We start from the raw sequence: 17,526 nt of genomic DNA, 5'->3' as shown, positions 1-17,526 counted from the left end.
GATTTAGAGATTTAGTTGAATTCCCACTGAATCAGGGAAAACCCAGAAGACTCTAAAGAATGATGTGATAAATCACCTTTGCAGATCAGTCTCCCCAGTGATGGGAAGTTTTCTAAACACTTCATCATTGCCCTGTCCATAAGGTTATGGTGTCTGTTGTCCACTGCTCTTGGGGCTGTCTCTAGAAAATGGTGCAAACTGGGGCCAACAGGTCCCCACTCGCTCAGGGGAGGATGCACACCAACCTTCCATCAAACCTGCCTCACCTCTTCCCTCCCCTGCACACACCCAGCACATCACCCACAAACCTTGGGGCAATAAGCAGGGAGACATCCTCTATCCAACACCACCACCAATCTCTTCACCCAGGCTCCTCACCCCACCTCTGGGTGAAGCACCAGGGAGAACCCACTGTGCTGGAAGACTGGGGAGAAGGAGCCCTCTGTGCCCTTCCACAAATCATCACCTTCTCATTTTCCCTGATCTGGAGCAAGTGTTGGTAACAGCAACTAATCTTTCCATCTCAGGGGGAAGATTAATGAAGGACTAAGGAAGAACTCCATCTGCTCCATCTGGGAAATTCTTCCACTGTCCTCCTGCTCTTTGCCACCAACTCATTTGTCCTTTGCTAGATCCCACCATGCCTCCTACAGCTGACCTGTTCCAAACCCAAAATGCCTCCCAGTCCCAGTCTGTGCCCAGAAGTAGTGGAAAGGAGGCAGCACCTTCCCTGAGGTGCTGTGTGGGCTCTCAGCCCTCGTCGCCAAACCTTTCCTGTGCTGAGTGGTCCCTGGCCTCCAGCTGTGGATCAGACCATGGCCAGATGTGCTGTGTGGCTGCTTCCCATCCTGCCACTGGGAACATCCAGGTTTCATGGGTAGGTTCCCCAAAATCCACATCAAACCAGACAAACAGTTCATCAAACCACAGAGTGACCCTCTGAAGATCTCAGTGAACACCTCCAAGTCCCAGTTGACACAAACTCCCCCAAAAGCTTTTCCCGTGCTACAGGGAGCACAGTTTATACATGAAATAAAACTGTGTCCTCTGTCCCTCGGCTGAGCAGCTTGCAGAGGGAAAGAGAAGCAGAATCATCACCCACAAATCAACGAGATTTGCTGGTGGCCTGAAAGCACAGATTGCAAACCTGCCTCAGGAATGTGCAAAGAGACAGAAGCCACGTCAGTCAGACAGTCAGGCACATCCTCACCCATGAAACAACTTCTCCATCCTCTGGCCCTTGGCAGAAGCAGCCAGAGCTGCAGCTCCCATGGCTGCCCATGGGAGCAGAGGCAGCCCCAGCACTGCTCTGCATCCCCAGCTCTGCAGGCACTGAGGGCCAGCACGGCTCACCTCACCCCTGCTGCAGCTCTGTGCCCAGCCTGCTCACAGCAGTTCCATTCCTCAGCCTTTGGCCTAGAAAGCTTCTCAACCCTTGGGTTTTTTGGACCTGCAAATGATTCCTGTGGTTTGTTTTTTGCTAGCAGCATGTGCAGTGGTGCAGGCCATTAATCCACTGGTCTGCAATAAACACCAGCCTCACACAGACAGCTCACTGACCTTGAAGAATTTGTCTATTTTGCTAAGGTTGATTCTCTTCTTGGCATCCAACTTGTAAATGTTGCTGACATTCCCATCCATGAGATACAGGCCAAACCCCATCACCTGCAGAAGATGGAAAGGCAAGGTTTCATCAGCATGAAGTCAGAAAAGACAGTTCTCCATCACTCAGCATGAGGAAAGACCATTTCAGGCTCCTGTTACCACCTGATCGTCATGAGGAAATGTTTAAAATGTGCCTGTATCTGCCAGGATGCACATGGTAGGCAGAGGACACACAGTGGATTGCTTCTGTTGTCTGTGCAAAAACACAGGATGCTTCCTTTAGTTATTTGTTCCTTCTCTCCCCACACAACAACCCAAAAGTTTTCTCCACCTGAAGTCAAAAGTTTACTTCTGGAGAAGAATTTAAAATATTTTCCTGGATTGATTTTTCCCCCTCCCCCATTAATTCAGTACAAATCATTACAGAGTCAAACTCCCCACACTTCAGAGAACCTGAGCTGACTCACACCATTGTAATGAAGTTTTTATGGTAATAGTAACTGCAATCACTGCCAGTAACTGACTGACAGCAAGGAAAAATACACCAAATAAACTGAGATTTTGGCATATTTATCTTGAAGACTCTTTACAGCCAGGAAAACAAACCTGGGAGCATCTGCCTTCTGCAGGGAATTATTGCTGGGAATTGGCATTGAGAAGAAAATCCTGGGTTACAAAGTTGGTGGTGATTTTACAATGTCCTCTGCAGTTACACAGGTCAAGCCCACGATCCTGCACCTCCATGCACAACAGAAAAACCCCTTCCAGCCTTGGAAGATGTAGGGCACCCACCAGTGCTCTCAGCCACCACGTGCTCAGTACCAGGTAAGCAGAGCTGCTGGCAGCATTGGGAAGGACTGTGGGGAAAGCAGAGAGATGGAGATGGGGAAGAGGAAAGGGACAGAGAGGAAGGAAGATTTTTATATGGGAATAAGGGAGAAGGCCATAAAGGACAGCAGAGGCTTGATGGGAGAAGGTCCAAGTGAGGGCAGGAACAGAGGCAGCTCATGGCACTGCCCAGCAGAGCTGTCACTTCAGAGCACAGGGGTAGGACATCCCCAACTCATGTCCAGCTACAAAAAGAGGTGAGTGAGAGGAGGACTGAGGTACCACAGCAGAGGACACAAAGCAACAGGGATCAGAAAGGGAACAGGAAGAGGAGGAAGCAAAGCAGCTTTGCTGCTGCAGTGCCTGCAGAGCACTCACAGCAACTTGTGTGAGCACAGGGCACCGTCTCTGCAGAAAAGGGATGCATGTCAGCCAAGAGGAGCAAAAAATCTAGAAATTGAAGAGAGATGTTGTCCTAGGAATTCACAACAGTGAAACTATGAAAGCACCCAGCCCCACAAGCATGGCCCAACCTCACCTTTAAGAGCATGTGCTTCTCACTGGGGGTGAGATACATCTTGTTTTCATAGTAATCCACACAGATGTTGACAATATCAGCCAGCAACTCCTCATAGCCAGGGATAACCTCTAGTTGTTGGTGCAGACACTGAAACACAACAGAAGCCACATCACGAACATGGGCAGAGGAACAGAAGAAACAAGGCAGGAAACATTTTAAGGATTAAGAGTAGAACAATAAGATGCTCCTTCAAACCTTATTTTTGTGCTTTTCTTAAGTTTACCAGTAGAAGACTGAGCTTATGCTACCACCTGGAAAAAACAACCTTCCTCTGCAGGACAACTTTTCTTCAGACTGATCACAACACCAAACATCAGACAATGAGGTGTAAAGGGGGGGGTGCCTCTGAGCAAACTGTCTGACTCCTGTCCCTGCGCAGCATTTTAACTAGTTAGCAGAACCAGTGGAGCCTGTGAAGTGTGGAGAGCCATGGGGGCTGAGCAGCAGCTCCCATGCAGCTGCAGGGGATGGAGTTCTGGCAGAACCTTCATCTCCCAGAGCTCTTCTTACACCTTTTAGATCTTCATCTTTGTCTTAACATAGAGACCTTCAAAGCCACCCACGAGGAGACATTGCTAGAATTACAAAGCCTGACCAAAAGAGCACAGAGTCGGTGACAAAGACCCAACAGCTGCTGCCACGGCCTGGTCTGAGGTGCTGTCAGCCTCAGCAGATCACTGCTCCTCTCTACTCATGAAAGGTTCAGGGGCTCAGAGAAAAGGGACCTGCCTGAGTGATGCGGTTGTGGTTTGCCAGGAACATGGAGAGGTTCTGGGACTCCTGGATGGACTGGGGGTCTGCCATCTTCCTCAGGAACTGGGCAGCTCTGGAAGGGACAAATCCAACATCACCAAGGGTCACTCAGCCAATGTGAAACTGTCACCACCCACCCTCCCTGCCTGACCTGCAGCAATGTTGCAGCTTCAGACTCCCCAGCATCACAGCTCTACTCACCAAGAGGGAATTGAAACACACAGGGCTCAGAGATTTGCCTAAATTCACGAAGAGAGCCTAGGACAGCACAGAAACCCCATCTCCAGCCCTGATGTCCTCCTGCCCTCACTGCTGCTCAGACCAGGCGCTCCCTTGCAGAACAGGCACAGTCCTGTCCCCATTCCCACCACTTCGCCCCCTCTCACCTTTTGTAAGCAGAATGATCATTTTTCACACTACACTTCATGTTCTTCAGCTCATCCAGGACAGCAAACATGTTGATGAACTTGCCCAGAGTGAGGAGATAGGCCTCGGACACAAAGTCCTTCCTCCTCTCAGCGTGGCACAGGCGCTTCACCTCGCTGCAGAACCGCTCGATGGCCTTGCGCTGCAGGGTGGGGACACAGGGTTGTGCACCACCAGGGGAACCCCCTCCACCCCACCAGCTCCTTGAAAAAAAGCATTTTTTGGCTGGGGATGGAGGGTCTGAGGCTCCTCTCTGCTGTTCCCATGCAATGAAGCACTTTTACAAATCACTGCTGAGAAACACGCTCAGTGCTTGAGGGCAGAAAGGGGCTTGAGCTCTCCAACTGCACCTGTCCCAAGTGTGGGGTGCTCTGCAAAATCAGGCTGCATTTTTAGGGTGGGACATAAAGGACCTTACAGGCTATAAAACCTAAAAATGATTGTGAATCTGAGCTGCAGCAAGTTATAACACAGGTGGTGATGGGGAGCCCTCAGCAGCCATGATTGCCACATGGCAATGGACAATCAGCTCTTCACATCAGCCAACATCCCTGAAAAACAGGAGCCTGTGACATCCTTAGCTTCCAACATTGGGGTCTCAGGGTCTCCATGAACTTGAAGGGGTGTGCTCTTTCCCAATCTGTATAGAAGATTTTGGGGCTGAGCAAGGGACACGCAGATTTTCCTTCACACAGGTCTCAGGTTTCTGCTCAGGTGGCTGCAAGGGAGAGACCTACTGGGGGCTGTCCTGGCAAGCAAGGATAGCACAGCCCTGCTTGGGATCTTAACACCAAAGTAAATAGATTATTTTTGCCTCTCTCCTTGGTCACTTACCTGAAAATACATGAACTTCATAAGCTTGGTGACTTCTGGCTCCAGGACTTCCACTGTTTTCTCATAAATCTCCACTCGGTTTGGCTGTTCATTACATTTCACCTGCATTGCAAAGAAAATAATCTGTGTCAGCATCAGCTTCTAAGCCAGCTGTGCATCACTGTGGCACCACCTTCTCCTTGCTTCACCTGGAGTCCTATCCCCACCCAAAGACAACACAGGGGGGACCTGAGAAGTAGCTGGATCTCAATACAACAGGCAAAAGCAAAAGGGGATATTTCAGATCTGAAATTCTCTGCGTTCATTCTGAAAAGGCACAATCCTGATTCTAGGGGATAAAAATCTCCTAATGCATTTGTCTGGCATGGAACACAAGCGGTATGGAGTCTGGACTTGCTGTACAATGTGGGAATGTTGTAGCATGAAGTTATCTGAGATTTGTGTTGCAAGACACACAAGGCACCAGCTTACAGCTCTGCCTGAGCCTCACTGGGATTATTCTGGTTCTGTTGAGGATCCATTAAAAATCACTGGGCTTGTCTGTGGCTCACAGCAATGAACTGAGTCACTGTCACTGGGCTCCTGGGAAGCTAAATTTAAGGACTTACTCAGTTGTCATCCATCTCACTTGCAAAACAGTTACTTGGAGTCATTATCAACCTTACAGGGAAAACACCAGCTGCCCAGGGCATCCTGCTGCCCTCCTCTGGTTTTGTCTGCAGCTGTTGCTCCCAGAAGGCTGTGATGGGGCTGACAGCTCTGCTGCACGTTCAGGAGCCCAGCAGCTGACTCTCAGGGCATGGGGGGACACCTCAGCCAGCCTGATCACAAAGGAGCCTTGCCCTCCCTGCAGCAGGCAATCTAATATCCCTGCCCTGCTGCTCCACACTGCAGTGAGGCAGCACCACAGAGTCACAGAATATTCTGAGCTGGAAGGGACTCACACAGGTCAATACAAAGCTCAGCTCCTGGCCTTGCCCAGGACAGCCCCGAGAACCCCACCATGCACCAGTGGCCAGGAGGATGCAGCTGGGGTAGGGAGGAGTGGTGCACACTCAGGAGCAGCCCCTGTGAAGCCACAGTCTATGATACAGCAGGGAGCTGCACCTGACCAAGCAGGGAGATTGGGGGGCCAACACAGGACCCCCCTGGCCACATCCATGTGCCCCATGGCAAAGCACAGTGGTCACTGCAAGATCAAACCTGGTCATGGTGTAACTGAACCTTCTGCTGTGGCACTCTCTACTCCTCCATCACACACAGCACTGACAGCAGCCTGAGAGGAGCACAGGGGGAAGGGGCAGGGACCCCACAAGCTGCTCAGAGAGGCACAGATGTCACAGGGAGGACACTACACCAAATTATTTGTAGTGCTGTCTTGCCATCAGCTTAGACACAGCCTTCTGCTGGAGTAGCCAGGGGAAGCAACAGCAGCACAGCACCAAATATAAAATACCCAATCAACAGCAGACATCTCCTCATGGCTGGGTCTCAGCATCATCTGCTTTAGTCTGCTTTGCTTTTCCTGTTCTTCTGTCTCCACTCTAAACTAACCCACACAACACAAAACCAAAGAGGTGCTCTGGGAGCAGCCCTGCCTGGGAAGGGCTTGGCTACCTGAGGGATGGCTCGTGAGCAGCTCCTCCATGTGTAGAGCATCACAGCATACTCGTGGCCTTCTTCCAGCATCTCATTCTGAAAGACAGAGGGGTGTTGGTGGGGCAGGGCAGTCCCTGGGGGCTCAGCAGCCTGGGGACAGTGCTGGGGGACTCACCATGCTGGAGTGCACTGTGGCCTGCTCGATGTACCTGGCAATGCCTGTCACAAAGGCGTTCCTGTCTTCAAAGTTTGTGTCAAAATTAGCCTGTGGGCAAAATGGAGAGATGGGAATTAAACACAGCTGGCTGTTTGCTCACCTGGTACAGCCTAACATAGGATGTGTTGGCAAAAAGCAGAATTAGTAGGGTTCCTGGGGCACAGGAGGAGCTTGTGAACTCTTTGAGGTGCTGCACCTCTAGGTCTGAAGTAGTTCCGTACACACACACACCCTGAGATACTCTGGAATCATACATGGTTGTTCTGCAGGGAATATGTGTGGAAATATGGCAGTCAAGACTGACATTTACAATCCTTGTAAAATTAAGCCAAATTTTACTGCAGCCATACCAGAGAGAAAAGTTAGAGCAATTATTCTACAGATTTTAGCTTGGTAACTCAAAGACAGATGCAGCTTTATTAATTTCTGTTTGTGCCCTGGCTGCTAGGGGAAGACCACATCCTGTCAGCAGGAAGTAAAGGGATAAACACAGAGAAAGGGCAGGGAATGAGCTGTCTGGAAAACATAAATATGAAAGTCAGCCCTCATCCAGGTGCTATTACCAGTGCAAGCACAAACATTTGGGACAAACATTTGTTCTGGAAGTTGTGATACAGTTTTGGGTTGGTACAGGGGAACAAGAAACTGCAGAGGCAGGTTTGGGATAGAAAATCAGCTCCCCTGGCTCTCTGGAGTGCCCTTCACATGCCCTGTGCTTGGTGATTTCCTCTGCCAAGGTTGGCTGATGGTACCTGCTGCAGGGCAGGGCAGACAGAGGTCCTAAGCACCCAGAGCTGCTCTTTGTGATGACAGCAGCACTGCAGCAACCACACTCACCTCAATAACTGATTTCCTGAGTAGCAAAGCTGGGAGCACAGACCTGTGGCCACAGGGCTACTCTTCTTAGTGCCTCCAGAACATCACATGTGACCAATGTGACAACAAAAGCTGAGATTGCGTTCTGAGCATTTCTGGCTAGCAGGGGGAAGGGCTACACACAAAGTGAGTATTATGAGGAAACAGGCTTGGCCAACATCTCCAGATCCAGCTTAGAGGAGGCTTTTAGGCCCAGCTGTGTGCACAAACTCATGGTCCTGAAAGGAGGCTGTGCCATACAGCTGGACTCTGAGCCCCTCATGACACACAAACCAGCAAAGGCTAAAAATTTATTGAAAGAAGAGATAAGCAAATAATTACATCAAGATTTTTCAGGGAGAGTTGAAATTTGAACAGCCCAGAATGACCTTTGGGTCTGATAACTCACAGAGATACCAAAGCTGTGGAATGAGCCCTGGGTCCGACCTGCTGAAGGAGATGCTGTAATTGCAAAGCCCTGCATTCAAGGCACAACAATCACAGTGTTGGTGTATTTATACACTGCCACGGGTGAGCCAGCAGCTCAGCAGTGGCAGGATGGAGAAAGGAACCCCCTATTATATTTAACCCTGGGTGTGTGCTATAGGGCAGGGTATGGTGGCCAAGCAGCAGAGGCATCCCACTGCGGGAGCAAAAGCAGGAGCCAAGCCGTGCCCTGGGCCCCTGCCAAGCTTTGCTTGGTGAGTGCAGCTGCAGCTAAATCTGAGTTGTTCAGGGCAGAGAAGTGGTTCTAGCAGCTGCCCTCCCTTGCATGCCAGCAGCTCCAGCTGTGCTAGAGGCACAGGCCAGCCAAAGTCAGGCAGGATGTTGAGCCCGCCCTGCTCAGTTCGATGCACGCACGACCGTGGAAAGGAAGCACAGAAATATGTGCACAAATAAACATCGCTGAGAACTTTCTGCTGTTATCACAAATCTTATCTCCTGCTTCCCACCCATTCATGCACTCTGGTCCTCATTTTCGCTCGGCCTTAAAAGTCCTTTTCACCAAACTCTGGTGCCTTCCTTTTAAAGTCCTTGGGAACGCATTTGTGGCTAGTGTTCAGTGTTCTGAACACTTCCTCCAACATGCTGAACCCCGGATGTTTTCAGCTGGTTCTCACAGCACTGTGTGGCCCTGTGTTGTGCATGAGCCACTGGAACAACCCTCCCTACCCCGTGCCTCGGGAGCTGGAGTACCTGGTACATGATGGAGGAAGGAGGAGGCTCGATGCATGGCTGCTGGTCTGGCAGGGGCAGCTCCTCCAGCAAGTCCACGTTGGACAAGGCATCCTCGAGGGTGACGTGAGTCGTCATGGCTGCAGATGTTCAGTTCCCCTGCTAAAGCCAAAGCAAAAGAGAGCGTGATAGGCAGACAAGAAATCCAGTCAGCCAGCAGGACACTGAGTGGGAAAGGACAAAATCGGAGCACGACTGACTGGCATGGCAGGGGACAAAATCACAGTGTATGTTTTCCCTTTTCTTGTGCATTATACCATGTGTCTATGTCATCTCTCTCCTGCGATTCAACAGCAGAGCAGGAATGCAGAATAAGAGAAACAGAACTACCCACCCAAGCACTTCTCTCTTTATGCAAAACTCTCAGACAGAACAGCTGGGTGCTGCAGTGCAGCTTTAGCAGCCCCAGGTGAAAGTGTGTGCTCCAAAATGCAAAGCGGTGCTATCAAGAATATCTCCTGAAGCAGCTTGATTAGAGAAGTATGATGGATGCTGACACTCACATGCTCTCCTCACACACATGAACAGCCCTGGAAACTGTAAACAACCAACAGCATTAAATCCCAGAGGTGAACTGGAAAGGTTCGAGTGTTGTGCAGGCAAAGCTGTGGCACTGCAAACAGCAAAAAAGAAGCTGCTGTTAAATTTCCCTACTTTTACCATTGACGTGGCAACCCCTGCCCAGTCCCAGCCTGCCCTGGAGCTTCCAAGAGCTCCAGTTGCAAAAATGAAAATAAATACACAAAATAAAATCAAAGGGAAACATTTCTGCAAGTTCCTGGTGCTTACCCCAGGCAGGAGCCCAGTGGGAACCACAGAACAAACTTGTGTGTCCCCATCTCCCCTGCCACTCACCTTGGCTGTGAGTGCTCAGGCACGGGGATGGTGCTGTCACCCAGGCTGAGCCCTTGTGTAATCACAGCCACAGGGCTTCCCCAGTTAATGCCTAATCCTCTGCAATAGCTGTGGCCAACCTAGAGCCTGTGTCTCCCAGAAAAACACCCTGCTGCACTTAGACATTTGGAGAGAGAGAATTCTTTAAATATTGACACCTGATTCCATTAAAAAAATCACACACACACACACACACACACACACACACACACACACACACACAGTGCTTCTTGCCTCACTCAGAGCCTGTCTAGTTTGAAATGTGAGCCTTTGAGTTTCGTTGCTCTGATCTGCAGGATGGTAGAGTTCCTAAATCAAAGTTCCCATTGAGATACTCACACATTTCAATATAACACCCTGCAAGCCAGCTAAGCTCTTTGCCTGCCTCATTACAGTGCATGTTTTCAAATCCTTTAATCATCTCTTTGGCTTTTCTCTTAGCTTTTGCAACTTTTTTTGCCAGACATGGTAGCAGGCAGGGCAGAAGGCTCCAGCAGTGTCTGCACAAGCACCAAATACAGCAGCAGCAGAACATGCCTTGAGTATAACCACAGCAGCTCCTCTGCTCACAACAGCAGCTCCCACTGCTTCCAAGAAAATAAGTTTGCTTTTTATTTCCAGCACTGGAAGCACAAAGGATAATGGCTTTGGGACATCCATGGATAGGCACACACACATCCAGCAAGGGCCACAGCTAAGGGGTGACACAGGGTGCACTCCTGGAGTGGCTTCAACAGAGGGAAGGAGTCTGTAGCTGTGCCTCATCATCGTGGGCTGCAGGAATACCTACGAGCCTGGCAGAACTCATTCCTGCTCCACAAATGCCTCCCCAAGGCACCAGGCAGCTGAGAAACAGGTTTGGTTGTACCTGCAGCTGAAGAATCATTAAATGAGTGCCTGGAAAATACCCAAAATCTCAAGCAGCTTTTCCCCTCCACACTCAAATTTCTGTTTCCTTCTATACCTCTGTCTGGTAAAATGGTTTCCTGTTACAAACTGTAGCAACTGTCAAACCCAGACATTACATTTCTGCAGTTTCCTCCCTGCCTGCCTGTGGGTCCCTGGGCTGCTCTGCACAGGGGGAGGCTCAGCTTGCCCAGCCCCAGATGGACACAGATGGACACAGAACTGCCCACCACACTCCTCCACCATCACTGGGATGCCAGAACACTCCTGGCTATTCACTCATGCTTCATTACATACTTCAGGATTGAGAAGGCAAAACTTTCCATTTCATAGCTTGGAGGGATTTGTGCCTGTTTATTTGGGCTCATTCCCCATTTTTCTCTAAGTCCAATTCTAAAGCCATTTGTGCAAGGTGTTGTCTGTTTGCTGTAATCAAATGCACTCCCACAACAACCCTGTGACACCCAAAGAGCTCAGCAACTCAAGGGACAAAATTATTGCTGCTCTTGGAGCCACCCCAGGAGAACGAGTACAAAACCTAGCATCAGGGTCCTGCTGTGCCAGGCAGTGCACACAACTGGGAGGTTAAGCCAGTCCCTACCCTAAAAATCTGGCACTCAGGCAGAGAGGAAGGGTGCAGAAATACATGAACAGAAAAGAATGCATCAAGTCATTGCAAGTGAGAGGAGCAATCAGCCACCAGCCCACCCCATGCTTTGCCATGGCTGAGCAGTGCAAGGATCCAGATTCAGCTGGAGAAACTGACTTTGAGGGTTTAACACATGAGGTTTTATGGGGACTTCCAGTTTCCACTCCCCTCTTTCTTAACATCAACCAGAACCCAAGGGCAGCTCCAGGGAACAGCGTGGTCAGCCAGGATTTCCCCTGGACCTGGTGTCTCTAGCACATTGCCACAGACAGCAGCCTCACAGACAGAGTGTGTGACAGAGGGGCCACTGGTCCAGGGCCAGCAGAGCTGGATCATCACCCCAGATCATCCAGAGAGGATGGCAGGTGAAGCCCTGGTCCCCTAGACCTGTGCTGCCCTCCCTCACCCTCCTGCAAAGAAGGTTCTAACCCAGACAGGCTGGGGCTGTGCTGTAAATCCAGCTCCATCTCCTCTGTCCAGAGACAAGGGGGGCAGCTGGGAGTTCCTGGGAGTTCATCTGGCAGTGGCCAAGCAGCTCCAGCTCAGGGAATTCAGGGATCCCTGTGGAGCTCATCAAAAAGCCCTAACTGCCATCCACCACCTGGGCTTTGGGGTGGGGTGGCTGTGCTGGAAGAGGACACCCAGCTCGTGGTGGTGGTCTGGTGACAGTGCTGGGCTCCACCCAAGCAGGGAGCAGCACAGCAGCGTGCCCAGGGACAGGGCTTTTCTCTGTCCTAGCCCAGGCACACCTGCAGCAAGTCCTGCCTCTGGCCTCACAGGCTGCCAGGAGCCACCTCCATATCCCACCCCTGATCAGAGAAACCAAAGTTCCTCTGGTCCTACGTGTTTTGGCAAAACTGAAGGTGAGCCTGGCAGAAACCAACCCCACCCCAGTGAAACCCGAGGCAGGGATGCTGCACTGGGCTGTTTATCCCTTCTGCTCATGAGCCCCAGTGCTAATGGGTGTAGTGCTGCACACACTTTCTGCTCGTTTGCTGCAGAAACTTCCTGTCCCCTTCCCACACCTCAGCTGCAAACCCTCTGGCCATCTCACACACCTTCTAAAGCCAAATGATCTCTCACAGAGGACCTGGGGGAGCTGCAGGGAGCCAGCCAGGCAGGGAGCATGGCTCCACTAGCCTGAGATGGAAGGGAGCAGTTCCTGACACAGGGGCAGCTGTGGCAGCAGCCTGGGGGACAGATTTCACAGTCAGCACAGGAAAGTCTGAGCAGAGAGGATGGACATCCCAGATCTCTGAACTTGCAGGGCATGTCCTGCCTTCCCCACCAAAATGCTTGCCCAGAAGTATTGGTGCAGTATCATCCTCTTGGCAGGGAGAAGCACAAAGGTGACTTTACTGCTCAAACAGATTGGGGAAATAAAGACTTTTAAAAGCAGGGCCATCATGAATATGTTGCATGCACGTGTGCTCAGCTCCCAAGCTGCACAGCTCAGAGCTCTGGGGAAGTGGCAAGGGCTGTTTAGGATTTTCAACTTGCCTGATCCTACAGCAGACACTCACACTGGTTCTGTAGTAGACACCAAGAACAGGAAAGGAGGCAAGAAAAAATGGGAATTACCCAGACAGAATCCAAACCCTGTGAGCCTGGGGTGAGGTGAGCAGCAAAAAAGGCTTTCTGGGGAGGTGGCAATGTAGAGAAGGACAAACCTAGTCACTCTCTGAGGATCTGAGAATCTTTTCCAGCTCTGATTCCCCTGGGTAACCTGGGAAAGTCACTGAATTTAGTTTTACCCCTGTGAAAATGCTTCCCTCTCTTTCTCCAAACATAGCACCAAACCAGTGGGCAGGCCCTCTCCTGGCCCAACAAATACCCAGCAGAACGAAGTACCAGTTGCGTAAAAGCCAAGTTTCTGGTACCCACTGCCTGACAGCAACAGGAGGATAAAGTATCCTGGCCACAAATATGTATTTAGTAAAAAATAACTTCACAGTGCAAAACTTTAGTTTGACTCCTGCCTAAAATGCACAGGACTTGTAATTGCAACCACCACCACAGTCAGGAGGTTCTTTGCAGAGGGAGTGAGGCTGGCAGAGCTGGGCCTATGCTCTAACACAGATGTTAATATCCATAAAATTACCCTTCCCATTAAAAAAAGGAAGCCAAACTGCATGACTCCTGAAGCTGTTTTTTTCTATATCCACTCTATGTTTTCTGCCATCCCATTAGGGCTGAGTTCCAAGCGTTTGCAGCATCCTCGTCTCTCAGCAACACAATTACCCTGGAATTTATTTCTTTTAGAATAACTAAATAGTATTTTTTTTTTTCTGGTGCCAAAGAAAGTGGGTCAAGGAAGGAGACAGGTATATGATACTACATTTCCAATAGAGTTGAGAAATTTAGCGCAAGTTTATAAGCAAGCCACTGCTGACAGTTAAAGCACTTCCTGAGAAACCAAATCACACAGTCCAGCATTGTTAATAGTTGACCAATTATTGATCTTCCAAAACCAATCTTCCCATTTCTCATGCAAGGATGATAACTGTTTGTTAACAAAAATTGAATTCAGTGAAAATGAATTCAGCATAGTTTGCTTTACTCCAGAGACCATGGTCAGAAAATTAAAGATTTTTTCCTATTCCTTAGGCTCCATTAATAACAATGAACTGTACAAAGAAAAGGAAAAAAGAATTTTGCTTTGCAGGGAATTATATGGCTGTGACACCAGAACACTGGGCTAGTCACCCACCTCTGTGCCTAACCCCAGACCACCATCATCATGCAAAACGAGGGTGATTTTTCTTTCGGTATCTCAGGGCAGGAGGGTGCAGAGGCTTCAGCGACTCAGCCTAATTCTTTGAGACCTTTGTGATCCAAAGCCCCCAGGCAGGAACCCCCCCTGGGAAACGGCAGATGGCAAAGGGGGCCACGCTGTGCTGCTGGCAGTGTCCCCTGACAGCACATAAACCCCGCACCCTGCCCCCTTCTCCAACAGCAGGGAGCGTTGACTGTGTGCTTCTTCTTCTTCTTCTTCTCCTCGTTCTTTCCCGGTCCTTCCAACCCACGGAAATTTCCTGCGGAATCCATCCACTCGCTCCCTCCCCCTCCGCCCGGTGGGATGCGGCTGGCAGGCGGCATTTCCAGCGGCATTTCCAGCGGCATTTCCAGCGGCATTTCCAGCGGCACCGGGGGCAAAGTTGAGCACAAAGGAGCGCTGCCCGGCCCCGCGCACGGGCACCGGCGCCGCCGCTGGACCCACGCCACAGCCCGGACCTGCGGCCGCCGCTCCAGCCCTTCCTTCCAGCGCTGTCCCTGGGAACGGAGCGCACTGCCGGCGCTGCCTCCATCCCCCTCATCCCCCTGGAACACCATATTTCCACGCCACGGGTGCTCCGGGAGCCGGCCGGGGCCGCCCTTCTATCTATCATCAGCATCCTCTCCGCGCCCCGTTCTCCGGCACCGCCGCCACCCCGGCTCGGGGCTGCGCTGCCGCGGCGGGGCCTGCAGCGCCCGCGGGCCGGGGCCCGGCCCCCTCCCCGTGCTGGGGATGCGGGGCGGGGGGAGCGCAAGGGGGATTTGCGCTATTTTTTCCCCGGCGCCGTGCGGCGGCTGCGGGCAGGCTGAGCGCCGCAGGTAGCTCGCGGCATTGTGGGATATATCCCATATATCCCGCACATCCCGGCCCGCACATCCCGCACATCCCGGCCCGCCCGCCGCGCCCGCACCTGCCCCGGGGATCGCGGAGATGGGGCTCGGCACAGCCCCGGGGAGGGAGGGAAGGAGGGGATGGAGCCGCGCAGCCCCCGCGCCGCCCCGCGCCCACCCCCGCCCGCTCACCTGCGCCCCGCGGGTGCGATGCCCGGCGCCGCGGGATGCTCCGCGGGGGATGCTCCGCGCCGGCCGCACAAAGAGCAGGAAATGGCTGCAGCAAGTGCACTTCCGCGGCTCTCGCTCCGCCGGCCCCTCCGCGCGGCGCGGCGGCGGGGGGAGCCCCGGCCCCGCCGCGGGAAGGGGCTGAGCGGCGCGGGCGGCTCCTCCCCCAGCGGCGCGGGGGATGCGCGGCGGGGCCGCGGCTCTGCCCCCGCCCGGGGCCGCGGCTCTGCCCCCGCTCGGGGCCGGCAGCTCCGGGCTGGCGGCAGCGCGGCGCCGGCGGCTCCCGGCGGGGAGGGGAAGGCCGCCGACACCCCCGGGGCACGGAGGGGAGAGAGCGGGGGGCGGCTGCAGCAGCCCCTCGGAAGCTCGATGCTGGCGCTGCGGGTTTGGGTCCCTGAGAAAGCAGGACCAGACTGGGATTCTCCATCTCGCTGCTGCTGCGCTGGCTGGGGCGAGGGTGTTCAGCCTCTCTGCCCCTCGGAGGACCACTGATAGGCGTCACCTACCATCTTAACAAACGCCCTGGTGGCAGAGTACGTACACATCTAGAAAACACACAGAGCCTCTAGTGACTGAGCATGTTGGGGATCAAAACCTGAAGGCAGCGCCTTTGCTCAGAGCTCCGATCCTCTTCTGAGTCAGCACTGCATCTGAAAGGTCTTCCTTTCGGCATTTTTGGCATCTGGCTTTTTTTCAGGGACAAGTTTCCAGTCCTGCTTGTACATCCGTTTAAAGCTCTAATACAGCTCTATGGATGTAGTGTGAAATCCAAACTCCCAGCTTTCAGAGGGACACTGCCTCATGGTGACTGATGTAAACCCTCTATGGAGCTGTCTTGATTGTTGAAAGACACTTGTGGATACCCAAGGATTGACAGAAGCCTAGCTACAGGTCTAGATGTATTTCTGTGGTGGCCCTGGCAGTGTCCCATCCTGAGCATAAGCCTATGCCAGAATCAGATTGCTGCCTGGCCTTTCCTGGATTTGAGAGACCCCTTCCAATTCCTCAGAGGCTGCTGCTGCTGTCCATGGAAGTGTGGGGCTGAGCTTTCTTCTGTGGGCGTCTGTTGGCTCTGTGGGGAAGCTTGGACACCAGGTTTACACTGCAGATCTGCTGCTGTCATTTAAATTGATGCCAGGGGCTGAAGGCACTGGGGTCTGCAAACTAGAAAAGCAGCAGAACAGTCCTAAGAAGTAGCTTTGTTTTAAAGGACAGGATCACACCTGAAAAAATGTATCAATAAATCTCTGGGTACGGAACTTTTCTCTGCATAGCATTTCTTCCTTGGGGTTTGAACTAGGTGACCTTTAAAGGTCATTTCCAGCCCAAACTATTCTATGATTCTGTGATATCTACAACTCTATCTCACCCTTGACTAGAACACATTGTAGCCATCATTCCTCTTTTTACTATTTAATACTTGTCAGAAAAATTCAGTAAGTGAACATTGTTACTGCAGACACAAAAGATTTAACAGCAAATATCATTCTGAGGGTGAAACAAAGTTCAAGAAATCTGGCAGAAAAGATTTCTGTGGATTTTTTTTTTTTTTTTTTTTTTTTTTTTGCACAGTTTAATCTGGTCCCATTAGCAGCCAGGCTCAGTGTGATAGTAATTCCATGAATGTTATGATACTATTTTAATTTTCTGCTTCATGTTGTCTTAGCTGGTAGAAGGATAGAATGAACTGCCCTGCATTTGTCCTGCAGATCTCCCTGCAGGCTGGGGACAATGACAGCGAGGGCCAGCCCCATGCAGCTACAGCAGCAGTGTGTGCATCAGTGTGTGGAGAGGAGAGAGAACATGATGGTGGGGTGAGCTGAACACAAGAACACACATGAATTTGTGGTGGCTGCCAAGTGAGCTTTAGCAGAGCCATTCACCTGAATCTTGCTGTGTGCTGTGCTGACAAGCGTTCAGAGAGGGACAATGCCAAACATCACATAAAAACCTGTTCATTACACTTCAGGTAATTCTAGGTTTTTTTGTTTTTTTTTTTTTTTTTCAAGCCTGATTTTAAGGTAATTGTGCATTGGAACAACACCCACATCTCCAGGGGTACTGACCCATGCCCAGAAAAGAGCTTTTCACAGCTAATGCTGCAACACTGCAGTCCCTGGTCTCCGCTGAGAAGCATCAGCTGCTCTTTCTAGATGAGGTTACTGCTTGACTGCCTTTGCTAGCAGGGGCTCCAGCCTGGCCGTGCCTGTGCTTGGCCATCTCAGCAGCAGCTTGGGGACACGCTGGGACACAGCTCCAGGCCTGGCTCCAGCCAAGTGTGCAGAGCCCTGCACCCAGCCGGGACAACCA

The 17,526-nt window shown here is 51.6% G+C and overlaps 1 protein-coding gene across 4 annotated transcripts in view; it reads right to left on the bottom strand.

The window, feature by feature from the left end:
* The window catches only part of CYFIP2 (cytoplasmic FMR1 interacting protein 2), a 50,381-nt gene extending 35,010 nt beyond the window's left edge, over positions 1 to 15,371 (bottom strand). For 3 of the 4 annotated variants that reach the window (XM_085591452.1, XM_085591455.1, XM_085591454.1), the window contains exons 1-9: positions 15,181 to 15,371; positions 8,895 to 9,035; positions 6,801 to 6,890; positions 6,644 to 6,721; positions 5,027 to 5,128; positions 4,153 to 4,334; positions 3,743 to 3,839; positions 2,972 to 3,100; positions 1,561 to 1,665 (exon numbers count right to left, since the gene is read on the bottom strand). In XM_085591452.1, coding sequence (XP_085447578.1) covers positions 1,561 to 1,665; positions 2,972 to 3,100; positions 3,743 to 3,839; positions 4,153 to 4,334; positions 5,027 to 5,128; positions 6,644 to 6,721; positions 6,801 to 6,890; positions 8,895 to 9,011 — 900 coding nt within the window. In that variant the 5' untranslated portion in view covers positions 9,012 to 9,035; positions 15,181 to 15,371. The remainder of the gene's footprint in view (positions 1 to 1,560; positions 1,666 to 2,971; positions 3,101 to 3,742; positions 3,840 to 4,152; positions 4,335 to 5,026; positions 5,129 to 6,643; positions 6,722 to 6,800; positions 6,891 to 8,894; positions 9,036 to 15,180) is intronic. The other variant, XM_085591453.1, reaches the window with a different exon arrangement.
* Positions 15,372 to 17,526: the final 2,155 nt, after the last annotated feature.

The sequence above is a fragment of the Lonchura striata genome, chromosome 13 (assembly GCF_050655825.1).
Source record: "Lonchura striata isolate lonStrDom1 chromosome 13, ASM5065582v1, whole genome shotgun sequence".
In the NCBI taxonomy this organism is placed as follows: Eukaryota; Metazoa; Chordata; class Aves; order Passeriformes; family Estrildidae; genus Lonchura; species Lonchura striata.
Note: the sequence above shows the minus strand (reverse complement) of the source record. Positions and strands in the feature narration are given on the sequence as shown.